The following is a 26,961-nucleotide window of genomic DNA, read 5'->3' as shown; positions in this document are numbered from 1 at the left end:
AAGGGGCATTTGGAATCCTGCTGGAAGCAATTTTAAGGTGTCATCAAAGACTTTACAGTCACTGGCCTCGTAAGGGTGCTGAACTGTTTTTAATTCCACCCCCCCCCAGTTCATCTTTAGGCTTCTGTGACCCGACTGCATGGGGACTTTGTTTCTTCTGATTTGTTTTTTGTCTCACAGTGAGGTGGGGTACGCTTTGATTTCTGTATAAATAGTAGAAACCCTTTCATGAAATAAAGGGGTTATTTTACCTGTGTCTGGCCCTGCCCCTTAGAGTCATAAAGAAGAAATGGTATATTTGCTTGTGTTTCTCACTGGTTAAGGACCTACCTACATGGTGAAGGCTGGCAGGCAGGTGTGGTGTTATTCCGTGTTTCTATCCGTCTTTTGCTGACCCATAGAAGTTGATTCCTTTAAAGTCAAACATTCACATAATTTGTGATATCTAAAGTATTAGGTTGCATGTAAAGATCTTTAGGATTTCACTCTTTCTGTTTGAGAAGTCCTTGTAGGTTCAATATGTATTTTCCTAGTAGCAGTGTGGGCTTAAAGAGCTTTTACTTAATTTCGCTACATTCCACTCTTTCATTTGTGCTAATGCAGTTGCTGGGGTGGGGAGGGGGACATGTACACAATGAACTTGGCTGGGAAACCAACGCAGTTAAAAATAATCCTTCTTTTTTATATATAGATATATTGATAACTCATATCAGTACTGGCATTGAGCTGGCTTTAGTACTATACAAATGACTATCAGCAAAATTGAGAGGCAGTGTTAGGGAGTGTTTCTGAATCAGCAATGCTATGAAACTGGCAAAAACTGTTCCTTTCCATTTTTAAGTTGCCAGGTCCCAACTCAGTGTTGCCCTGAGACTGCTTTGACTCTTCAGTGTCTTTTTCCACTCTCTTTCTAGAAGTGCCTGCTGAAGAGATTTTCCTTTGCAAGCCTAACTTCTCTGTATATATTCTTGTGTTTATAAAACACAAATCAGGTCTCAAATGCCTGTGGAAGGTACGCATGTTACAGGTGAAAAGGATCTGCCCTGAGATGTGGTAGCTGTACATTCCTAGATTCAAAGATGGGCATTGATAAGTCTTGAATGTGAGTATGGATGCTTGCTACACAGGACAGGTGCATTTTTCTGACCCTGTGTTTGTCAACAAAGTGTAACTGTGATGCTCTGGTCTGATGTCTTTCTGCTGCAACCACTGACTGCACTCTTGAAGATGGAGAAAAAAGTTTTGTTGTGAAATTGGCCTGAAATGGCTAGAGAATAGGGCACAGGAAATGTCTGGGATCTGTTTCCATCTGGTGCTTCAGAGAGGCTATAAACCAGTTACTTGGGTTATTGCAGAAGGTCTGTGACATGGATGGAGTTTTCCTCATTTGTTAATTTATTTTTTTTTTCCCCATGATTGCTTAAAACAAGACCTGAAAGTCTTCAATGTGCTTTCTCGTCTCAGTTACATATAAAGGTACAAACAGATACATCTTTTGCCTTCTGAATTACCTGTAAGTAAAATACTGTAGCTCATACTCATACGTGTTGTAAAATACAACTGAAATGTTGCTTAGCACTAAATAGTGCATGTAAGTAACGGTACACAAAACAAACTTGACAATCTTCTTAAATTGCCTAAATGTATAAAATGGAAAGAGGTATTTGAGCCATCTAGTGGTTGGTGTGGAACATTCTCACATTTTTGATAGTTTGTAGAAAATGTGAATGACATCTGAGTGGAAATGGCATTTCTCATTTTTTTCCATGCTTTTTAATAGCACGGCTGTAGATGAAAAAATGCAGACATTCAACTTCAGATTTGAGGTACAGTCTGTTTCGGTTTGCAGGGTTGGTTTTTTTTTTCATTCACTGTAGATTTTAGTGGAGAGCTCTGATAGCATAAAAATTGCATTAAAAGTTGGTAACCAAAGAATGAGTTTTGGTAGCATAAGATCTTCAAAAATTGTGAGGGCGGTTAAGGACGTTCAAGGAAAGGATTATAAGAGATAATTTTGTTCTATAATTTTGTTTTCTACTCCTCCCTTTCAGATGTTTGGAGGGGGGAAAACTGGGCTTATATTCCACTTTCCCAGCTATAACAATAGCAGGGATTAAATTACAAAGGTAATCTTACTGGAAAACATGCGATGGATACTTTTTGTGATAAACTTGTCCAAATAAAATTAAGAAAGGCAACTGAAAACAGATATTTATTTATTTATTTATTTAAAGATGGAGTGTGTTCCTTGTAAACAGAGTCACAGAATCTTGTGATGTTAAGAAAAAGGATATTTTGCAGATGAAATTTTTGTGTAATGATCTTGCTTGGTCCTGGTAATGCATTAAGTTGTTCTAGCCTTTCATATTGGATGTTGCCAACAGGAACTTGGCTGCACATCGAACATGATGGTACTCTGCAATACAGGCAGAAAAGTTAGTTGCTGAAGTAGCAAATTTTATGTGCTTCTCACCTTGATTTGTTTGTGGGAAAACACTGCATACACTGAAATGCTGATATCTGCTGGGCCTTGTGAAAGTCCTATTGAGCTTCAAACACAGATTAAAGGGTATTTTTCTTACCTTTCTGATGGCAAGTCTAATAAACAGTCAATAAGCAGTACTAATGGTGTTACATATGATTAGAGCTATAGTATTTCAGGACAGATAAATATGATCCATCCTGACATTTCAGATTTTTTACCTTTACATGTGAAGTAAAGTATTACAGGGTCCTAAATCTTGCCCTGTTTTATACTGACAAGACAGTGTCAGTTTAACAGATTTTCAAGGTCAATCTCAAATGCTTTGTGAAGCCAAATGGGAACGAGAGAAAAATGGGAAAAACAGTCACAGAACGAGGGACAGAGCAGTAACGGCTGGTTTATGTTTTACGGGGGCAGGAACAAACTGAAAGCGTCGCGTGAACGTGATACATTAGTTACGTTTGGACAAATCACCTACATCTGTGTCCTGTTGTGCCTTGGAAGTTGGTCATTATTAACCCTTAGGATCAAAATAATCATCTAGATTAATCTTCTGAATCTGTAACTCATTTGGACTGTGAACTCTAATAGGTTTCAGAAGAGGAAATTAAAGTCTTTGAAGATGTTTTAGTTGTCTGGCATATTTTTCTTGAATCTTGCAGTGTGGTGATGAAGGATTTTTGTTATTACTATTATTCTCATCTTTACAATGAAGTACTCTTGATTGCAGTTGGGGGATCTCTGGACAATTTTGTTAAATTCTGTTCTCCAAATGAGCCTGACACTGTAAAGGTTACTAGGTGTGTGCTGTGTTTTGAAGCTTCCATGTTGCATAGATGAAAATCTCTCTTTCTGCCTTTTTCATTTAAAGTGAATTTAAGGCATTATGTATGCTCAGTTTTCGAGCTTGTCTTCTTTCCTAATCTGTTGCTGCCAGAGCGCGCTTGGAAAGCAGGAAATGCATGGAGTACAGAATGAGAATCTTTTATCTTTCAGATGTCCATGTTGTGTTTTTGTTCAATTAAACAGGAATGTGGGTTTTATGGTAGTAGTGAAGTGTCATCTTTTTATTGTTTATGTACTTCCTCCTTCACTCCCCCTGTTAACATCTTCCAGTGCTCTGATTGCCGTAGTATCTGGTCATACCACATAATTTTCTTGGAAGCTGTCCATGGCTGAAGCTATGATCCAGCTGTATTCATGAAAGGATCTTTGGCATTTCCCCTGGTTTTAATTTGCATTTAGAAGACACAAATGAGGTATAATGAAATGGTAGTATTGGGTCCTGTTTCTGATGAATGTTGCTTTTTGAATTGTGTTCTGGTTACCAGTTATTTTCTAGGAGAAAATGGGTTATATTTGGATTGGTTTTAAGGCGTAACTAGGATTCCTTTCGTGGAATTGAACAGAAATTTGACTTGTTGAACAAGTGAAAGAGGCATTATCTTGAGCTACAGTCTTTGACAATGGAAGTTCCATCTCTTGTCCATGCGTCAGAGCTTTGTGTTCTTTGGGATTCATTCCTTGTCTCTCAAAACCAGAACTGTATGTAAGAAAAGCCTAAAAATGTGTTACAGGCAGCATGTGCGTGTTGTCTCCTGTAATTAATGGAACAGCTCTGCTAAATAGAAAACAACTATGGTGTGGCATAACTTTTACATGGGAAAAATAAATTGCTTTTTCTAATTCAGGAAATACGTACTAATTATTTGTAGAATTAGATAGTTAAACATGCATTAAACATCCTTAGTGTAATGTCACTTTACAAGCAAGTCATACTTTTCTGTGGAAAGAAAATGGGTTTCCAGAAGGAGAATGGTTCTTCTCCTTCTTCCCCTCCCCGCCTCTCCCTCCTTTTCTCTTCCCCCCCCCCCCTTTTCTATTTTCTATTTCCTTACTTTGGGAAGTAGGGAAAATAGAAATTTGATTAATGATGGAGAAATGTGATTGTCTTGGGCTTGAAGCCAGTGTCTGTATTTTTGGTATTCAGAAAAGTGAAATTTCCTGAAGCATATTTTCAGATTCATGTAATTAATGTTCTACTTTAGACACTGAAATCAGGGTGTGCGGCTTTGTTTACTTGTATATTAGTATAAATTATTATGACTATGAAATGGTGTTCAGTCATAAAACATTTTTTATGATAATAAATTGCTTAAGACCTCTACTCCGTCATTTCCTTCCCTGCTGTTGTACAAGTAGAACAAAACACATCAGTTTCTCTAATGTACAAGTACTTGAATATTATTGTTGTTGCTATTCCTCCAAAAATAAGTGGTGAAGAATCGCTTTTTATTTTTTATTATTTTTTTTTATTATCTGCCTGTCTTTCCATTCCTTCATATTTTTTTTCTTCCTGTTCAAGGTGAAGTTTAAGCAGAATGTCAAAGGATAAGTAAAATACTGGAAAGTCCTTCTGACAGCGTATGGTTGTGTTATCTGTGAGTGTTAAACACTGTTTCTTTCTTTTACAGAATGCTGCCTTTTTATATGGCCTTGGTTTGGTCTACTTCCATTACAATGCCTTTCAATGGTAAGTTGGAACAAACTAATGGTATTGCTATTGTGTGATGTTTCATTAGTAGGTGAATATTTCAACTTCAGTGTGAGTGTACGACACTTTAATTTTTTTATTATAGGTGTTTGAAGGCATACTGTTCTGGGTCACATATCTGACTTACTGTAACATATCTGTGGCAACCACAACAGTTGCTTGAAAAGGGAAAGCACTTACCAGAGAAGAATTTTAGCTCCTAATGATACCGTTCAGCCAGGGGGGTGGAGCAGTATGACTCAGCAGGTTTTTGTGAATTGTTATTATTCATAGCCTGTAGCCTGTGTTTGTTTGAAAGCCTGCTTACAAAAAACTTCCCTCTTGGAGAAGTGGCAAAGTGGGCTTGTTTTCATTTAGCTTCGCATTCAGTAATTGCTACGTAGCCGTATAATGTAAAAGTTTTGGACGTGAGAAGCAGTACACTCAGACTTGGATCAGAATGTTTAAAACTGACACAAAAACTCAGTTGGAAATTCTGGCAGGGCTTTGGGGACCGAAAGGGAGGGGCTGCTGTTGGTTATGAAGGGGAGAGTTGATTTTCAGTTTGGGTTTTGGTTTTGTCTTATTGGTGGTGACAGAAGAATGATTAATGGAATAGATTCTATTGCTGGGGTTCTGTTGAAAGGTCCTCAGACTTTCACTGGCATTTATTCTCGTAGAGATATAGTTAGTGTCATTGGAAGAAAGTTAGAAAGGTGCAGTATTTAGGTCAGTGCTTTTTTACACTTAGCATGGAAACTGTTAGTAAGTGTGACTTTACTGCCTGGTCATTACTAGAAAGTTTATCATCTTACCGTACTAAGCGCAACTGCAGTTCAGGAGGCAGTAAGTGACTACTAACTGATGGTTTGATGGTTTGGAACAATAAAGTGGTATTTTCCCCACCTCCTACCTCCGTCCGTCTCCGTCCGTCCGCGTGTCCCCTTCCCCCCCCTTATTTCTACGTGTCTGTAAGACAAAAGATTTGTGCTTTCCTTGGGCTATAAATAAGGTTTTATTCTTCAAATTAAGATAAGTTGGTTAATCATGAGCTCAGAACCTGGACTTTTTTTTTGATCTTGCAACTTAGTGCTTTCTTTATCGACAGTGGTGAAACGAGTGCCATGTATTGTATGTTGCATTCTAATTAACAAGAGAAGAACAGAAAAGTGTTCAGCATGCCTGGGAATCCACTATTTTAAGATTGCCATCAGTCTTGGTTGAATTTCGCTAAGTGTCAGAATGTTCTTGTTCTCATGAAGAGTATTTTGTGCGCCAGTTCTTCTTACAAGGGATATCTTGTTACAAGTTGCACTGTGAAAATAGTAGAAAACTGTAAGATAAAATTGAATAAGACAGAGTAGTTAGATTTAGAGTAGTTGAGTTTTTTAAAGACCACCTGTTCAGCATCAGCTTTTGCCATCAGCAGTCTCTGCTATTTATTAGCATCTTCCAGTGGATGGAGCAGCAGAGTCAAGTTATTGTGAGGCCTAAGTACTAATAAATTAGAGCTTTGAATGAATGTAGATTTTTCTTCTATGGCTTTAAGTAAGCTTGTTGAGAACATGAGTATAGATTGATGCCTTAATTTACGTTGTCTTAAACGCATATAAATGTTCAAGGTGTGTAGAATAATCTATTTGCGATTTCATTCATACAGCAAAGATCGGTATAGTTTGGTACTAAGGAAGCTGTGTATCGTTAGGGTATTGGGCAGAGTTTTTAGAGAAGAAAATCTGATTCAGATAAAATCTTCCGCTTCCTTTGTTGTTGTTTGTGTGGATTTCTTTTCTTTTTTTTTTAATCCCTTTGATGCTCCCTGCCCTTTACCATGTTTTCCTGAGGTCGAGAGGAGTGGGATGTGTGGTTGTGGGTGTTCACGTGTGAAAAATCATAATAAACTTGGAAGTGATAGCAAGTAATTTACAGTAGATAGATTCTTCTTTGTAGATGTTAACCATCTACAGGACTCTCTTGCAGACTGCAAGAAGAATCCTGCTTCTTTCAGAGTGAAATGCTAGTCAAACTGTCTCATTTCCTGCAGAAGCTATTCCGTCTATTTATTTATTAACAGAGTACACAAACCTGTATATTTCAAGCAGGTATGGGAGAACCATTTAAGGTAGTTCAAGTTATTGTGCTTCACCCATGAATATATTTTTTCATCCGCACCACTTCAGATATTCATAAATTTTAATGGCAGGCATGTACAAAGTTCTCCTAAAAGGAAAGGAGTAAGGAAGTATTCAGGCTTTTTGCATGTCTCGTATAAAAAGGGATAATAAAAAAGGTGGGTATAAGGTCGGGTTTAAAAGTTTTGTTCTTATTTTTACATTATTTTTTTAAGTTTTCCAGCTTTCATAAATCAAAAGCTGGAAATAAAATCAAAGTGTTGGATTGGCTCCAAGACACATACACAATTCACTGTAACTCAATATTTTACACTTCTCTATATACTAAAGCAGTATTACTAAGTGTTATTAAGTCTTATTTTAAATACAAATCTTGACTGATACATCATTTTATATTATGATTTTGTATGACTATTCAGAAACTGAAGGTTCTCAGTGTATATACAATTGCCACAATAGTGTTATCAGACCAGTGCTATTTCATGTGGTTATTATAGTGAGATACACCATAAGGGATCAACTCCATAAACAGAATGAAGTCTGGTAAAACCGGTCCTACAGATCTTAAAGTTTGACACTGTTCTTTTTACACCATTTACCATGAAGTACTGAGAAAGCGGTTTGCTGGTTTTCCCAGTGGCTTCCCTCTTTCTCAAGCATGGTATAATACCAGTAGAATAGAGATAGCTGAGATACTCACATAACTTTAATAAATCTAAAGCCTCCTTAGTTGTCTTTTAGATGGAACACTTAAAGAATTTCAGTGGTTTATCAACGGCTGCCCTTCATTTCAGTGCAATAGTTGCATCCAAGCGTAGTGGCTTAGATGCCAATTATTCTTTTTACTTCAGTAAGGATTCTGAGCCTGACTTGTCTATTGTCCCGCCAGGATGAAAACCTGGAGTTCAAGATCTGCAGCTGTGTCCTGAAACTGGCTCTAATGCCATCTTTGGATCCCAGGGTAGAGCTGTGGTGTCCCAAGGCCAGCCTGCTGTGTTTTCGGTGACTGTTATCCTGCAAATTGCTGGACACCCTGTTTGTTTGAAATACCTTGCAGGAGGCTGAGATCAGTCACCCTTATCACCCCATTTAGCATACTCTGAGGCTCCTTAATCCAGATCCTTAGCAGCTGTAGAAGTTTGTGTTTTGTAAACCTCAGGCCTTCAGCATTACATTGTGCAGGACAAAGTCCTGAAAAAAGCCAAAAACTAATGCAAGAGACCCTTTTCCTCACCCCCGTCATGGGTAAAGATGCACACTGCCTGCAGAAAATTTGTCGTCTTCTGACTGGAACTTTCTGACCCTTTTGCAGCCATCCTTAACCAAAACAGAAGCACTGTCATTCATCTCTTCAATATCAAGCCATATTTAGAACCACCATCTCTGTTTCTGGCTCCTTTAAAGTCACCTCACAGCCAGCCCAGTCTGTTTGCACTTCTGCGTTGTGGCTCTTCTGTATGCTAGGCTTTCTCCTGTTAGCATAATTTTGACTCCTTGAAAGAGGGACGTGGGAGTTCAGCCCAAAAAGCTTTTCTGCCCTCTTGAATTCTGACTCAAAATTGGAACTTGACATCAAGAAGGCAGTTGTACTCTTTTGTTATTCTTACTTAAATCAGGTAAAGACATTTAATAGGCAAGAGGGAAGAAGCATATACAACCCCTGTTGGCAGAGTGTACCTTCATCTGCAGCATACAAGCACTGAGCAGGCTCTCCACCTCCCATCTCTGCTGCTGCTGAATTCCACAACCCTCCAAAGGCCAAAAGCAGACAGCGAAAGGCAGCCCTCAATTGTTATCTCTGGCACTGCATCTCATCTCTCCCATCAGCGTGCAGGCCTCTAGACACCAGAGACTTACTTTTCTCCTAGAAGTCCTTCGAAGGCTTCACTGAGGCAGGAGCATTCTTTTCCAAGTACCTACAGGAAAACACACAAACTTGTCGTCACCTGAGAGGTGTTCTTACTGCAGATCACATTGGACCGTTTATTTGAGCTGGAGGAGCCTAGCCTGTTTCTCACTCCCTTTGGCTGTCATCCTCCTTCATCTTTTTCAGAAAATGAAGTTTTGCTCTTCTTACAGTCATCCTGAAATCATAAAGGAGCTGCTTAAACAGCTTTTAATATACGGTTGTCTACAGTGGAATGTAAACTTGTTTTCACTATTCTTATGTGCCAGCCTTCAGTATTGTGTGCCTTACTCATCTACCCAGGAATGTTTTATGGTATTTACCGTTTGCCTGGGAGAGTGGGAGGGTTCTGTGCTGTTGAGGTCCATTCTTTGCCCTTCTTTGCTTCCTCTGTCAGTACATTGTCTTTTTTGTAGGGGCAAGCTGTTAGTAACACAGTAAGATTTGTCCACCCCTCACAAGCAGGATCAGATCCTTCAGATGGTTCTCAAGCTGTTTATGTCGTTGGCTGGCAGATCCAAGGAACTGGGCTCTTCCATACAACGAGTAGTTGTCAAGCAGGTAGCGCGGGGTATGTAGGAATGCTAACGGCCTATTGGGGACTTCCTTCCTTGTGTGGAAATGCCTCACCCGTCATATAGACAGCAGCCACTCATCATATGCAGTGTCTGCTCTGCACACCTCCAGGTATATCAGTAGTTTCTGCCATTGTGGAGGTTGTGCAGCATTTGATGAAATAGTCCAGTGGTTGTAGTTTGCGTGAAAGGCTCTGGGGTTCACCCAGCAGTGTCATGGCTCTGGGAATTAGCAGTATGTGGAGTTCCTGCTTTGGAAACACCTGCAAAGGAAAGGCCAGGAGGGATATAATTTGAGAGCAGAAACCCAGCTTGCTTACCAGTAACTTGTGATCTTCAAGGTACACATTTGTATTGGTGCATCTTTCCCTGTTCTGTCAGAGTCCTTTCAGCTGGTGTTTGTAGTTATCTTTGTAGACACACACTGTGTAGATGCTTCTTTGTCAAGTATTTCTCGGGTTTCAGGTGGCTAGATCTATACGTGTATTTTTTAGGTATATAAAATAGAAATGTAAATATAGGCAACGCATGCTAATTGTAATTTACCATTAACGAGGAAGCAAGTATATTTCTCTTTCGTTGTCTCATCTTTCTGTGATTGTATCACAGAATCAGAGAATGTTTGAGGCTGGAAGGGACCACTGAAGGTCATCTAGTCCAGCGTATCTGCTCAAGCAGGTTCATGTGGCGCTTAGGTGTAGGTTTATCAAACTACTTCTTGGATTGATGAAAACACTTTCGGTATTCGATAATACCGAAAAATGCTTACTCTCAGCTGCTGTTCTAGAGAAATGTTTAAAGACTTCACTACACAGAATATTTCACCTTTCAGCTGTTGCAGCCCTATGGACTGAGCAGTTGTATCTAAAGACTGTGTAAAAGTATTTCATAAAATTGCACTGTCTTGACTATTGCTGTATATGTACATTTTGTTTATGCTCAAATTAAGATTGAGTTTCACATTGAAATTTGTCCATTTTCATTAGTGAAGTCATGAAATGACATGAGGCTTAGAATAGGTCATCAGAAAGTTGAAAGAAGATGAAAAAGAAACTTTCACTCAAGCTGCATCGTGTCTCCTGATATATCGGAATAATGTTACGTTCTTTGAAGTCATACACTTAGTCTAATTTTCATGGTTTTTGTTTGAAATGCATGAGTGTTAACTTTTAAATAGTTAATCTGATGCTATTTTATTATACTCTTTTGCCTCATTCAAAGCGGATTTTATTCACAGTCTATCCAAGTAAAACCTTCCAATAGAAGTTTTAGGAGAGTTCACTAAATGTTTAGTATAATCTTCTGTTATTATTCCGCTGGCTTCTTCACTTTCATAATGGTAGCCATTATTGTGTAGGTAAGTGGGTGGAAAGGCAGCTGCCGTATTGATTCTGAAAGTCTTGCTTTGGAGATGATAGATTCATGTCATTTTTATTTTTCCTGAACTACTGTAGGAGCGTTATGTAAAATATAAGCCTAGAGGTGCTTTCCATCCTCCGTAGTGTGTGTTTTGCAGTCCTGTTGATTATTAGATAGCCTTTCTGTCTGTTAGTTGAAATGCTCCCATTCTTGGAGAAAACTTTCATTTAATCTGAATAAATGGTAGTAGACTCAGCCAGAGTTGTTTCTTACCAGGCAGTTACCTTCAGTGAACAAACCAGAAGTCATTTCTTGCTCAATTTAGATGACTGTCATTTATTTCTGAAGTATGAGAGCTCCCAGCCGTGATTTATCCTTTGGACTAATGTATGCTTAGTCTGCTGTAGGATTAAAATTGAAAAGCTCTGTCTGTTCAGCAAGGCCCATTAATCAGTGGTTGGAGACTAGCAACCTCCTTGAGGAAGGCTGTGTGCCATCGTCTCTGAAGGAAGCCGTTAACCTCTTAAGCCAAATGCTGCTTCGTATGTGCCAGATCATCAAGCTGTTAAGTTATATCTGCTCTTCCAGTTTTGGTAAAACCCCAGAAGAGCTTTGAGGGAAAACATCTGAGTAACTTGGATGCTTTGAATCCTCTAGACCCCATCTTTCTGTATGTAGGCTTGGGCAGAGGACAGAAACGAGATTAATGATGTTTCAGAGCAAAGATCAAGTGACCTCTGCTGTGTCCAGAAAGCCCAATTTAGGCAAACAGATGAGCCAGGAAGGACTGCAGATATTTGCTTTGGGCCACGTTCTCTCATTTACCTTTGCAGCTCATTTACAACTCTTGCTCCTACTTTGCATTTCTCATGTCCAGTTTTTTCTGTGTTTTACCAGCCTGTAGCAAGCCCAAAGCCATCTGCATTGGATGCTGTTGAGCACTTACAGCTGAAAGGGATGTCAGTGATATTGCACATGTTTTGCTATTGATGAAGTAAGAGGCTGAATCTGGAGCTTTGGGCATGGCACTGGGAAACAGACAACCCCAAAATAAAACTAAAGTTTTTACTGTAGTCTGTGTTCTTGATGTGTCCTGTAATGTTCAGTGCATTGCTACTTTGTTTAAGTGTTCCCCATAGGCAAAATTAGGTCAATATTAATTCAGTTACGTTGTAGAATTGCTTGTCTGTCTGTGAGACTTTAATAAGTGCCTTTTCAGTTTGAGTGGTTTATTCTATAACTTTTACTGACTGTTTAAAATGAGGCTGTAGTTACCAAATTAGACATGAGCACCTACTACTGCTAGAAATACTGAAAATACTGCCTTTCCAATCACTTTATTTGTGGAATTTCGGTGGTGTCCTTTTTCACAGAAGTAGTGGAAGTCATTTGTATTCGTTACTGTCAGTGATTGTCGTACTGGAATAACTGCAAATTGCATAATCAATATAGAATTAACACTAGAGTCAAGTAAGATGCAGACCAGTATTTTAAATGGAGAAGATAAGACATCTGGGTTTTAGTTAGAAAAGCTGTTTTGGGGAGTATTTGGTGTATTATTACATTTTCCCCTTAATTTACTGATATAATTATGCTTCATTATAAGTTTAAATTTATGCTACCTTTCAGAATTATCTTTTAGCTTTTATTATGGCATCTGAGGATACAGAATTTAAGATGCAAGCAAGACACTGACCCAGGAGTACCCTAACATTCTGAGTGCATATGGCTTCTTTCTTACGTGTTAATCCATCATGTATTAGAAACTGAAGGAAAATTCCTAAGTGGAGAGTCTTTCACCGAACTCTCCACCAGTGCCAGTCCATTCCATTGCTAAATCAGTGCAGTGGATGGGAGCAATCAGTGCTCCCTGACCACACTCCTTTGAATTTTCTGGCCTTTCAAGGAAATTGTGCTTTTAAAGCATTTCTGCCTTGGCTCCCAAACCCACCAGTTTAGAAGTGATCTAATATAACTGAAATGTACAGCTAGAATGTTATTTAGCTGTTAGTATGGTAACTTGAACTAAAATGGTACAGAGAGTTCTGTTTTGACTTAGTTGATTTGATGTATTTTTCAAAGCATCCGTCAAAATGGGTTGAAGAGCATGCCATTTACTTCCTGCGTAGATTTTGCGTGAAAGACTGGTGTCTCATCCTACAGATTTTCTTCCTCCTTGCGCATTTTGGGCTTGTTGTCATTGAAAAGTTGTGTCGTGTTAAAATGTTATCTCAAAGCCTGCTAATGTTGAATCTGACTCCATGAGCAGCCTAGACTGGGGTGAATGGTGTTGCTGTGTTGTCTGCACAGAAATAAACCTTACATGAACCTCACAAGGACTGTCTGTGACTGCCAGGTGCTGTGCTGAATGGCACACGGTCTTTCATGTTGTCCACTGATTATAATTGTACTGGAGTTTGAGTGCTCTGCTTCTCTGAACGTCTAGGGTAGACAACATTCTTGTTCTTTTGAATGAATGACAGTATGCATTCGAACTGAACTTCTGAACAGTCCTTGAAAGTTGTTATACTTGTAGATTTGTTTAACTCTGTTCAGCTGTGGCAATGAATAATATTTCCTGTTCAGTAAACAAGAGACTACGAAAATACTTTTGTCTCTTATAGTTTCTTTTAATCTTTTTTAGAAATCCATGTTTCAGTGATCCTGCAGCTGAGACTTGATAGAGGGGAAATATCCCAGGTGGTATAGAACTGCAGTGTCTTTATTCCTGATTTTTGTCTTCTCTTTGATATGTATCACAGGCATAATTTTTCTTCCTTTTTAGAAATTAGGATGCTGTCTTTAAACAAGATGCAAATAATGGATTTTAAATACCAGTGGCTTACATACCAGGGCAAGGAATGCACATACACAATAATAAAATCTATACTTCAGCATAACAAAAAGCATAGATTAAAATAAGTGCTGATGTTAGTGATCAGTCCAGTGTTTGGCCTTCCAGTTTGAGTAGTGTTCTTGTAGATGATGCTGAGCATACTGTTATGCGATCTGTATCCTTGTTTGTTATGATTTTGGTGTAGATACTGAGGTGTGTGATTCATCACCACCCATACTATTGCAGGGAAGTTCAGATGAGATGTGCGAGACTGCTTAGCTGGTGCAAGTTTGTCTCTTTTGCACTTCTCTTGCGTAAGCAGAAAAGTAGGGTACAAGGTAAGGAAAGCCTTTCTGAAAGATTGTATAGGTAAAGCTTCAGTTTCACAATACAAATGTAATATTTTTTCAAATCCACCTGCTTATAACTACTGTTTAAACAGGTCAGATAATGTTTCAGGTATATTTTTGTTGCATTGCCTAGAGGAAGTTTGGTGCCTTTGGTTTGCTTTGACATTAGGAATGACAAAACAGCCTGTAAGAATTTTAGAGTAGAAGGGCTTTTGTTGATGGATTAAAATATGGTCATTTACGTGTTTTGTGAATAAAAAAAAGGCTATGAAAAGTATTTCTTGATTTTCCCATTGCAACTGCTACCCTTTTGTCCTTGTAAATAATACTGCACTTGGAGAGTAGGAATAAAATCGATGTGCCTAAACATTGTGTAATTTTAGGCACTGTGGTTAACTCTTGTCCAGTGTCCCTGTGCTGCTTCACAGTGAGTACAGTTCTCCCTGGAGGTTTGTCTGTCATCTGCCTGATCAGCATCAGTCTCTGGGCTTGCCTAGGACAGCAAGTGGGACTGTGTTCCCTGGCATAGGTGCTTGAATCTACCCTAAGTTGAGAGTCTGTGTGGGTTTTGTGATTGTACAAGCAGTGATGTATATGAAAGTATTTTGTTTCAAGCTGTCTGGATTTCAGGCTAGGTGATACAATAAATCTTAGCTTCTTTCTCAGTTCCTCTGTGAATTTATATCTATTAATTTTCAGTTGTTTTTCAGCTCTCCTAGTTTTATGCAGTTGGCCCGAGAGGCAGAGCAGTCCTGTTCAGAAGTAAATTGTCTTTGCTCCAAGATACAGTTGTTACATAATATTTTTGTTTTATCTGGTACAGTGACATCAGGAACAGGGGCATATGTGGGGAGGATTTAAAGTCAAGGAAGTAGAATCAGTGCCATGTTCACCTATCACAGGAATATGAAAAGCAAGTTAGAGTGGGAGGAGGTGACAGGCTTTCATATCTGTGTTTTCCTGGAGGTAATTGAGTGGCTGGAAAGTAATGGAGCAACTGGAAGGTAATGGAGCAGTAGGTATTGGTTGAATCCCAATGTGGCGCTGGTGCTGAGAAAGGGAGGACAAAATGGAAAACAGAGCAGGTTGGTGCAGTGGGAAGAGATGTGTTTAATCTCTCCTTCTTCGGACTTCTATTACGCTGCTGCTCTTGGTGATCTGCACTTACTGGCAATCAAAAGTTGGTTGTGACATGAACAATCACTGTAGTGTTCTAAAGTTGCACTAATTTGGTTACTAATTCCTGAATCATCCTTTTTGAAATAGTAGATATGTTACTGTATTTCAGGCAGCAAATTAGTTTCTCTAAATTAACAGGAAAGATTAGACTTTCAAATATACCAGGATATCTGGAGTGCAAATTCTGTGAAGAATCAAAAGCCATGCGCCAAAAACGTCACGTGTAAACCACTATTTTGATGTGTTCTTCTGTAACAGTGCTTTCCGATCCACTTTCTGCTAGTCTTATAAATAATATTGATTATGAAGTAAATGTTCCATAAAAAAAAGAATAATTTTCTAATCTGTGTTTTTCTTTCAGGGCAATTAAAGCATTTCAGGAGGCGCTTTATGTTGATCCCAGCTTTTGTCGAGCCAAGGAAATTCATTTGCGGCTTGGGCTTATGTTCAAAGTGAACACAGACTATGAGTCTAGTTTAAAGGTAGGTCTGAGAGCTTTCAAATTGAATTAATGTTCATTACAAGTTGTGTCGCATCTTGGAATGCATGAGCATATAGCAATTAAACAATACCTGCTTCAGAAATATAAGTGTGTTAAGAGCTAGAAATACTCAGAAAAGCCCAGCAAAATTATAGATGAGCACTGATACTCCAGTAGATCAAGTGTTTGGTGTAGGGCTCTTGTTAAAGTAGTACATCTTGGAGGGAGACTGGGGAAAGTTGAAGGAAAAATAAGAGAAGAATGAGCAGCTTGGATTTCTTGATTTATTCTTTTTTCTCCTCTAGCTGTCCTATTGTAAACAGGAAGTTCTTAAAGATTATTAAAAATAGAAAGCTTTTATTCAAAATAATGTTCTCATATCAATTTTTTGTATAATTTCTACTTTTCTAGTAGTTAATCTTTATTTCCTGGTTTGAGAGTCAGCTTCTAAGGCAACAAGTTTTGGCTAATCATTTAGAAATGGTTTGTGTTAATACAGTACTTTGTTTCTTCTGTACTCCTTTTAAAGTTTTTTACTGCTTTTTCTGTCTCCTACTGTAATCTGGCATTTTACCCCCTTCATTCTACGTGTCTGCCCCTTTCTTTTTTCCTCCTTGCGTTTCTTACTCTATCCCCATGTTCCTTCCTTCCTGAGCTCTAAATTTAGATATGTGTATCTTGGAAAAAGGAAGCGTTCTTTAACGGAGTTTCATATGGTGGGGAAATACACCTGCAGGGCTAAGAATTTTGTAATTTGTAATTACGTGTAATTTAGAATCGTATTTCTGCTTATTAGTCCCTCCTGAAACCAGAATTTTTTAAATCGACATCCTTCTCCTGGCAGATAGTTTCCTGGAAGTTGTATTTATGAGGTTATCAGAATCGTGTTGTCCATGATTTTAAAGAGTAGGGTGCCGCTCTCCCCTTTTTTTGCTTTCACTATTTGTAGTAATTGGAAGCACTTCTTTCATAAGGCTTCCTTTTCTTCATCCAGAGTCTGAACTACCAGTCAGAGAAGGTGTAGTTGGAAGTTGTGCTTAGAGGATATTGCATAGGAGTAGGAAAGATTCAGTGCAATAAAAGACAAAGGAAAGCAAGGGAAGGTAGAGATGGATCACTTGTGTTGGGAAAGACTTACGTGCGAGTTTGATCCTGTTTTCTTGTACTTTGGCATTGATTTAGTATCAGCTATCTTAGGAAATAAAACAAGTGCTGGAGAAGTACATTTTGGGTTTGGTTTTGAAGAAGTCAGGGTTACAGAAGAGTAAATTTACAAGGAAATAGTAAACTTGTAATCAGTTAGTGGAAGGAACTTCTCTATTTTAATCTTCAGTAGAAGAAACTGATCAAGAAATAAAGAACCTTTTCCTGCTGTGCCATGAAATATGTAATTCTGTCACTGAATCCTCATAATATCTATTTAAATACTTGATTCAATCTGAATAATTTACTGTGTTTGATCTTCACAACTTCACAAAGCAGAAAGGTCACTTTCAGTTTTCAGTATGCCAGCGATGAATGGGAAAAACACGAAAGAGGTATTTTAAAAAGAGAAAGAAATTAATCTTTTGTAGTGCAAAATTATGATTCCATTGCTTCTATTATGTGCAATGTGATTAAGTCACGTAAGAAAACAAATAGCAGCAACAAAAACAGCCTACCATGGAGCAGAGTGAGGATATTCAAAATGGTGATGAAATAATCATGGGGGGCTAGGGGTGAGTGTTGCATTAAACATAGTTTCACATTGTCCTCACAGCAATATAACTGCAGGTTGTTGCTAAAAGGTCGTCTCATTTTCCACCTTACTATTCCAATTGCATTGTTCAGCAGCCTCTGCTGCTTTGAATCAAGTGATTTTTTATTTCGATTTGCAGACTGAAGTGGATAAGAAGTCTAAACCAAGTCAACTTAAGATTGTCCAGTTGCTAGATCCAGTGCAAGGTAGATAGCAGGAATGCGTGAATGGGAAGGAGAGGGTAGAGCTCTCTTGTACCCTTCTGGTGCAAAACATAACATAAAACTATAATCTGGAATTATCAACGGAAACTGAAAGCCAAGGCAGTTTCTGGTTTACTGCCTTTGCAATGGAGGTTGCAGTCCTTAGCAGAGAATAATAACGAGGAGCAAGAAAGAACTAAGTGGGGCAATCCACCCAGTCTTGGCCAGTTTCAGCTATTTTAAGTTCAGCTCAGCTGTGGATTTAATACAGAGTCCTGAGACTGATCTGTTTTGTTTGAAATCAAAATGTTACTGATTGAAACATACCAGAGTATATCACTTGAGGAGCAAACTAAGTAGAACAAGCAGGGTAGTAGCTTCTTTAAAAGTCAATCTGACTGATCCCTGAGTTGAGGTTTCAAAAAAAACCTTTAAGCCAGAATTCTGTGAGTGAGAGGCAAGTCAGAAAACACTTCCTTAGTGAAGAGGACAAAGAAACTGCTGGTGCAGTGGTTTTGCACAAGCATGGGGAGAAGAAAATGAGGAAGAGATAAGATGAAAGAGTGCTAAATCATGTTTTCGTGGAATGTCTGTCTCATTCTCTGGGACAGAGTATCTTCTCTCTTCACAAAAAGGTATGTAACCCAAAGTAATGAAGAGACAGGGTTGTCTTGTTCTGTCGGTTTTGGTTTTGTTGGGGTTTTTTGGGCGTTTTTAAAAGGATCCTGGGTTTTAAAGGATGCAGCCTGCTAGTAACTGGCCTTGAGCACAGACCCTTTCCCTGTGGCTCTGTATAAAGTAAAACCACAGCCCAGCGTTACTCCCTATTTGACATTGAGGCAGAAAGTGAAAGTAAGTTTTCATCCACTATTCACTTGCGACTGTTCTGAATTTCACAGATTGTACCAACGTTGCATTAATGTACTCTAAAATATCATAATGTTTTTGATGGTATTTAAACATTCATGTTAAGTCTGTAATTGCTAAGAATAAACCATTGCCAACAGATGAGTCATTGGCAGTAAGAGTCTTCAGGCAAAGGGAGAAGATGGGAGTCTGAAGGTCAAATATTCCATGTTTTTCACAATTTTAGAGCATTAACATAAATCATCTATATTTTATGTAAGCAATTTAAGTGCAAAATTAATTTTTACTATTTTAAGATGTTGATGATCAAGGTAATTACCAGAGTGCTGTTTAACAAGCATAAAATCAACTCTGTTTTTTCAAAATCAGTTACTGCTTCTGCATGTTTTTAACATTGCTGCAGTTAAGACTTGCAAATTGCTGTGAGAACCCTTGACTGCTCGGTTATCCCATTGCCATAAGCTCTGGCAAGAACACCAGAGCTGTTGAAAATCACTTGGCCTTCAGTCTTCCATTAAGGAAAAAATAAAAGAAAAAAGTGGCCTTTCTGGTTGAAAGAAAACAGCCCTTGTGTAACCAGACAGTTAGGGCAGTGTTACCTTCACAAGTGATACAGGAAAACTGAATTTGCCCATTCATCAGGAAAGTGCAACTTAATTCCAAAATCAACTGTCAGTGACTTAGGGGGGAGGTATTATTGATTACCATAGCAGTTAGTTTAACGGTTGGACTCAATGATCTTTTCTAACCTAAATGAGTCTATGGTTATATTAAGGTTTACTTCACAGTCCTAGCCTTTTCACACTTTACTGAGTGTCCTGTTGCCCCCCTCCTATTTACCATTTCCTACAAATGACACTAATACTGTATTCAGTGGTGGTAGCTGCGGTTGAACCATGATAACCTCAAAGGAGAATAAAGCAAGATCTGTGGGAACATAATATATCTTTTTATTGGTTTGTTAAATATAGATGGACAAACGGTTGAAGCTTCTGAGTACGTGCCTCGTTGTTTCTGGCTATCTTAGTAATTTTCCTATTTATTGAATATTTTTTTCAGTTTTAGCCTCCTTTTCTCATATGTGTTTGTCATCAGCTTGTCTTGCATGTATGTCTCAGTATTTCTTCTAAGTGCTTTTGAAACTTAACCAATTTCTAGCAGATAAGTCAGAATGAAAGGGATTTCAAAGAGAAATTCCTCAAAAGTTCATGTGCAGCATACTACCCCAGAGCCATTTGAGCTCTGCAAGCTGAGGACCAAGTGATCTGCATAGCTTGAACTACAACAGAGGCACCATATGAATGGCCATGGGTCTGGTCTGTTGGGATATGAACCTACAAAGGGAGTTGTCCCATCCATAGAGGAGTTGCTGTGAATTGGGAAGCCCCAATGCCTCTTGTCCACCCAGAAGCTGAACACAGAACTAAGTAGGGCATGAAGGGGGAGCTGGGTGCATTGTGTGGGACTACTCACATGCATAAAAGAGAAGCTAAGGAAAAAAGTAAAATTACAGCTTTGGTATTACTTAATTTAATAATTGGATTACACTGGAAACAGCAGCCATGGGAAACAAGTCTTCCATCTGGTGCTCATTCTGCTTGGTGGTGGTGAAGCATTGTAGTGTGCTTTCCAGTGGGGAGTTAGGGCTGTGATCTTGAAAACTCTTTAAATGTAAAATTCAGTTCACTTCCACTGGTTGATAACAGGCTACTTAAAGGGAAAAAGAAATCTTAAGTTTTCATGTTTATTAGAATAATAACATTGAGGGAACAGTGGCTGGGTGGGAGATTTTTCTGTGGGTTTGGTTTTGTGAGGGAGAGGGTATTTTGTTTGCTGTTGTTCAGGGTCTTTTGGTGGTGGATTGTTTGGTTCTTTGGGTTTGGGGGTTTGGTTTTGTTTCATTTTTTTAATGTGTAGTCAGTAGGGACTGGGCACGAGCGGGTTATTTTATGCCAAACCAAGCTGTGTTGCGCTTCGGGGATTTTGTTTGGTTTTAAGAATTGCAGTCGATCCTGTACCCAGCAACAAAACCCTTAGAAGAATGAGAACTAAATTTCTCATGTTTTCAATTGTCTGCCTTTTAGTAGAAATACTCATGCTGCCTTTCACTTTCAGACGTTGTTCCTCCTTATTTATACACAAACCAGCTATCCTAGCAGTTTGCTTCAGGCTTATGCTTTGATCTTGCCTGTAAATCATCAATTTGAATAGAATTTTAATTTTTTAATTATTTTCCTAAAGATTCTCATTTGTTAGTGATGTTAAGACATACTGCTTATATTAGGATGAGAAAAAGGCTGCGAGAGAATTCAAATTTATTGGGAAAACATGCATGAATTACATGAATATGCATGAAATACAAAAAAAATTAAATACAGATACTCAGATGAGCAGCTCAAAGTACTTATTTAGTCAGACAGTTTTCCATTGCTTATTCAAATAATTTTCCTGTCTCTCTGTAAATATCTTTATTAAATATATTTTTAGCTACTGCAGCTATTGTATGCCAACATGTAGCTGTTACAGACATATTGTTCTTTTTTAATGCTGTTTTTCGCAGTAATAAATAAAATGTACTTATAAAAGTGAAAATTTGTGTTTTCAAGCCTTCTTCTGTTTCACAACCTAGTTATCTTCCATATGTGCTTAGATTAATAATTTTTAAGCTTAAGCGTGTTAAATTGAAACCTTATGTATTTTTAATTATTTAAAAGAATAACTAGACAAAACATACAGTTATGAGAATTTTTAATTTCTTATGTTCATTTTTATGTCTGTAATTCTACTAAAAACTAATAGGCAGCATTTTTAGGTAAGAAAAACACAAAATAAAGGGCCTTAGCTATTACATGGTGGATATCCGTTATTTCAACCACTTCAGCTAAAAAGCATTTTGTGGAAAGCAGGATGAAATCAGTCAAAATGCTGTTTTAATAAAAACGTAAGTGATGGCAGACAGCATTTGGGGATGAACTGCTCTCCAAGTCTTTGTAGTCTGCACATGCACATGATAGAGTGACATACACAAGAAGTAAAAACCTGAAAGGTTTTTTAATGCAGCATGGCACTGTAATGATAGAATCAACTAGGATGGAAAAGACCTTAAGATCTTTAACTTAACCTCAGGACTGCCAGTCGAACTGCAAGAGAGTTGTTAGTGGAGCTGGTTTTGATAGTGGATGATGATGCCTCAATGTCTGGCCTACAGAGCGTTTTCTTTTGTTTTCTCTTAGTTTTGATGGGGGTTTTGAGTAATTTTTTAGTTTTCTTAGAAAAGAAAACTGTAAGCAAATTTTAGAAATGTCATGATTACAGAGAGAAGTAAATGCAGAAATTGAGTTACTGCTCTGCGGTGTCTTACGCCTTTTTTGCGGGTAAAACAGACCATGAGAAGAAGCATAGTTGACTCAGAAGTTGAGCACTCAGGTTAAGGACTATTGGTGCAGGTACATTTCATTTGTGCACCTCCTTGCAAGAGGTATCTTGGTCCAGGTTTATTAGCTGTAATTGCAACTGAAAGTTGGCATTCAGAGCACACAGTAGCAACCAGCTACGTGTACTGGCTTGGCAGCCACAGATACCTGGCAAGGGTAAGGCTGTGCTTTTCATCCAGTGTGGGTAAGGGGGGTGGGTTGGGGGCAGAGCACTGCCGGTTCTGAAATGACCCGAACTCCAGCCAGCAAAGTAACGTGGGGATGCTGGTGATGCAGTGGCAGTGCAAGCTTCCAGTCATCGCATCTCCCTATGGCATTTTGTTGCCACTGGCAGTCTTCTGGGCTGTTAACACAGCAATAGCTAGATTCTGATGTCCCACAAATATTAGTAAAGCATGCAGGCAGCGTATTGAGTCAGCTTTGTGGAAAGCACTGTGTTGCACCATGTAAGATGTTGGTCGGTAAATTTGAATGCAGCCCTCCTCTGGCTAGCGAAAACACAGCTTTACTAATCTTTCTGCTTTAAAATAATTTTTCATTTATATAGCTAGTCAAAGCAACAGATTCTTCTGAACGTACTGCCGTTAATTCATTTTACGTGTCTATATGACCTTTGTTTCTTCAGTCCTCAAGTAGCTTTCTTCTAGCATATCCATGTAACGGTCTTCCTCAGTCTTGAGGGTTTGAGGTTTTTTTGTGGATGTTGGGCAAAAGCAACCGAGTGTTTGTGCAGCACAGACCTTCATATTACAATATGAATTTGTTCTGGCTTCAGAAGGCACTGGAGAGCAGAGCAGCGCACTAGTGTAGCAGCACATATAGCGCGTCCTCTCCTGACCCTTTCCCCTGGCCCCAAACATGCCTGGCAAATGGATGCTTGGCACTCTGCCACAGCTCATTACGCCAGGCTTTCTGTGCCCTACTTATCTGAACAAAGGCTGCTCTGAGGAACACAGGCATCACACCTAGGTCACATAAGCAGAAAAAGCCATCTCCTGGCAGAATTTCACTGAGTCATGATGGAGCTTTCCTTCGTGGTAAGTGTGAGAATTGTCAGGTTTCAAATGATGGCTTGCCTTGCTTGGTAAATAAATGCAGAACTCATAGCTATTAAGCTTGCTAATGTCTTCCTCAGAGGAGGAGAGAGTAGAGTCACTATTTTGAGTTGTCAGGCTTGGATGTAAACAGAGACAGTACTGGAAATCTTGCATTAAGAAGAAGATGGCTCATTTCGTGTTGGTCATTTAGTGATTGAAGAACTGACAAAACCCTAGGTACTTGCGTCTTCAGTTGTAAAGGACTGATTTGTTAGGAGAATTGGTGTTAATTCTAGTAGTGAAAACATGAAGGAACCTAAAATCAGTGTCAGATTACCGTTATTTTACTACCAGACCGAATGTTTTCATCAGCTCTGTTTATATGCAAGCCACTGTACTTTTTGGTCCTTGGAAAGGTTACGTTTGAAATTGTTTCCACAATCAGAGGCAAGTCAGAGACTCCAGAGGAGACAAAATAGGCTGTAGATAATTGTGCAATTACAGATGGCTGCAAATCAAGGTATGTTATGACTTGAGCCAAAGCTCTTGAAGGGAGCCTGTTACTTTTTAGCATTCAGAACACTGCCTTCTAGGTAAATCCTCTTACTCGGGATTTGAATTTCTATAGACTGCTGTCTGCCTTGAGGTATTGTGTGTCGTCTCTGAACTGCAGCGGCCTCTCCTGCATAGTAACTATTTCACACAGCAGTAGCCGGCTTCAGTGCTGCAATATTTGAGAGACGGGCAGATGTTTGCAAACCGCTTCTGCGTGCGGCAGAAATGGAAGTTGGAAATGATTACTATTTTTCTAATTTTTTGGTGCTGGTAATTGTGGTGGGTGGATCTGCTTTTGGCTGATGAGGGTTTTATGTGCTAGAATGCATGCATGCCTTTATTTTGCGTCTGATTTGGAATACTTAACGGGGAGCTATGTATTATTTATCTGGCAGGAGGTGGAGGGTTGCTCGCGTATGTGCATTTCAAAGGTTCTTGGTGTGAAAGGTGCTGGGTTTTCTGTATATTGCTTTGTGATCATTATTTAGTGCAAATGGTTTATTTTGCTGCAGTTGCAGGCTTTGGTTTATCATTTTCTTTGCTGTTTGTAGCTTAGTGAGCAGTGCAAGCAGAAATTTACTACACTTAGTAAATTTTCATAATGTGGACTCTGAAGTGTAGAAGCCAGCTAACGTAGTACTAAGAATTAAAATTTTTAGGAGGCATTGCTGCAAATAGTCCTTTTTTTTTTTTTTTTTTTCACTGCACAGTTCTGATATTACTGGCATATTTAAATATTAAAATGGTTAGATTTTTTTCTGATGTGGTTGCCTGCTTTCTCTCACTCGAGTCTCCCTGCAGTAACCCTTCTGAAAAAGCTGCTACAGAATAGTTGTCAATCATTTCTCTTTAGAGCTACTTAATTTTTATAATAGCATTGCTAGGTGAGAGCAGATCTCTGCTGTTCTGCCTTATCTTTTCATATTAATTGTTAGTGACAGTGCAAGATGGCACATCTGCGCAAAACCAGGTTTGTACCATTTAGGCTGGTATACTCGATATACAGGCCAAAGTATATCAGTCTGTTCCTTTTTTTTCTTTTGCCATGCAAAATGCAATATAAAGTAGAGCATTTTATTTTTATTTAGCCTTCTTTTTTTTTTTTTAAGTTGCCTGCTTAGTAGTATCACTATGGTAACCGACTGAAGGATGTCTCTGAGGCACACAACCTGCATTGCAATGTAAGTGAGGGGAGATCTTAAGTTGTCTGACTGCTGAGCAGCAGAAAAAGGAACAGGCAAGGCAGAGAAATAGGCTAATATTTATAAGCTATTATTTAATGCTTGCTCAAAGCTTAAAAAGTTATTTTACAAGTAACATATATGTGAGTTCATTGTTTTCTGTCCTCTCCTCTGGGACTGATATTGCTAAAATATTCATTAAAAATCATAAATTTCTGTTACTCAAATTGAGTTTGCTTCATTTTTTTAAAAACATGTATTACAAATGATATTGATAAAAGTCAGTGCAGAGGTAAGCTGCAGAACTGTGTGCCTCGCAGAGCTCATGAAGTGTCAGCATTCTTTTTTTATGCGTTGCTATGAATAATAAAGTAATTTTCTAACAATTTTTCTGTTAAAAATGTTTATTTAGAAATTGTGTGGTCTGTAAAACTCAGTCTTCAAGATGCGTGCTACAGAGGTGTGCTATACACGAGGTATTACTAGGACGATGAGGAAAGTAGGGTCTAGTAGTTCCGGTACAACAAATACAAAAAACAAGTTGCATATACATCCATTAATAAGGATTTATTTTTTTCCCAGCTACACTAGTAAGCCCCTGATGCTAAACTAGTTTGGAATCCTGAGCAGCCAGAGCTAAATCACCATTTTTGTGCTAATAAAATATGCTAAAGAGTCAGTAATTTCTGTGTATTAGAAGCCACCTGGAGCTATATTTTGTAAATAACTGTATTTATTAACAGTAGTATTTTATGTGCTATCTCCTAGGCCTGGCTCTCTGTTGAATTAATATGTTAATACAAATTTTGCAGTTTCTAGCAATTTTATATGAATTTTATGGAAAAGTTCAGAGGCACTTGAGTTTGTATGCCTGTCCCATTCATTTTAACACACTTGGTTGCATTTCAGACTGTAAATAGTGATCACTAAATTAGCATGACACTTAGAAATGATTTGCTCACATCCAGATTTTCTGGCAGACAGGCTTAATTGCTCTGCTTGTGTGACCTTCTTTCTAGAAGAAATTCTTGTCTCAGAACTTTAGAAGGCAGAGATGGTTTAAAAGATACTTTTCGTACCTTTTGAGGAATAGTGATTAAAAATAAACAAGCTTTAATGGCTAGTTGCAGTTATCTTTATACCTGGAGGAAAGGATGTAAGAACTTATGATCTCTTTAAGAACTCGTGTTTTAATGTGAAGGTATTCATTGTAAGTGCTTTTTGACATGAGATCAGTTTTCTAAAAAGACTTCAAATCACTCAATTTAAAGGAAGCTTACTGTGTTTTTCTGGATAGACAAATTGAAAGCTTCGTGTTTATCTCCCTGAGGCTGTGAGCTGGTATGACTACAATCCCGGTTCTCTACTCTGAGGAAAACTTGATTTTCCAATTTTGACCATTCGTTTGATGCAGTCATTCTTACAGGTGCTATCCCAGTTGTTCTGTGAAGATATCTGTTGCCATCTTACATTGGTAGAAGCATTGCTGCATCTGCAGTAGAAAAAATTATTTTCTTCCAGTAAGCAGTTGAACAGAAAAGAAAAAATATTTTCTTGAAGACACATGGTAAAATGACGAATTGATTTTGAAGTACAAAATCTATTTATCCTTAGTAATTTGCAAAAGTTCTACTGTCATGTTGGTTAAAAAATAATTGTTTCTTTTTCCAGCATTTTCAGTTAGCTTTGATTGACTGCAATCCCTGCACTTTGTCTAACGCTGAAAGTAAGTAACCGATTCCATTTATTTTGTTGTAGCTTTTTGTGTTTTTTAAGTGATGCTCACAACTGTATGAATTTGTAATGAACCAATCCTTCCGAATCAAGAGAGTCAGTACTGAGAGGGAGGCTGCACAGCCTGCCTCCATCTGTCAGTGGAGACAGATATTCCAGTGGAGTGTGGATCGTTTTAGTAAGTGGAATAAGTAAAAATCAAGACTCAGCTTATTAATTGCTTTGAAGATGAATTCTTGAGGAGCGTTTAATTATAACAGTAGTGCTTGTGCTATGGCATATGTTTAATATCAGTTGTTTAAAACTTTGTGGGATCCAGATAATCTGTCATTTTTTGGTGATCATTTTAATGCCAATTTATAGGTCTGAAGTTCAG

General features: G+C 38.4%; 1 protein-coding gene across 10 annotated transcripts in view; it reads left to right on the top strand.

Annotated features, from left to right (window-relative positions):
* Positions 1–26,961, top strand: part of KDM6A (lysine demethylase 6A) — a 159,240-nt gene that overhangs the window by 69,866 nt on the left and 62,413 nt on the right. For all 10 annotated transcript variants that reach the window (XR_010612231.1, XM_065677073.1, XM_065677077.1 and 7 more), the window contains exons 5-7: positions 4,960–5,018; positions 15,717–15,837; positions 26,523–26,577. Coding sequence is in view for 9 of the 10 variants with exons in the window: in XM_065677073.1 (XP_065533145.1) it covers positions 4,960–5,018; positions 15,717–15,837; positions 26,523–26,577 (235 nt within the window). In the remaining variant the exon portion in view is untranslated. The remainder of the gene's footprint in view (positions 1–4,959; positions 5,019–15,716; positions 15,838–26,522; positions 26,578–26,961) is intronic.

The sequence above is a fragment of the Lathamus discolor genome, chromosome 4, assembly GCF_037157495.1.
Source record: "Lathamus discolor isolate bLatDis1 chromosome 4, bLatDis1.hap1, whole genome shotgun sequence".
NCBI classification, from domain to species: Eukaryota; Metazoa; Chordata; class Aves; order Psittaciformes; family Psittacidae; genus Lathamus; species Lathamus discolor.
Note: the sequence above shows the minus strand (reverse complement) of the source record. Positions and strands in the feature narration are given on the sequence as shown.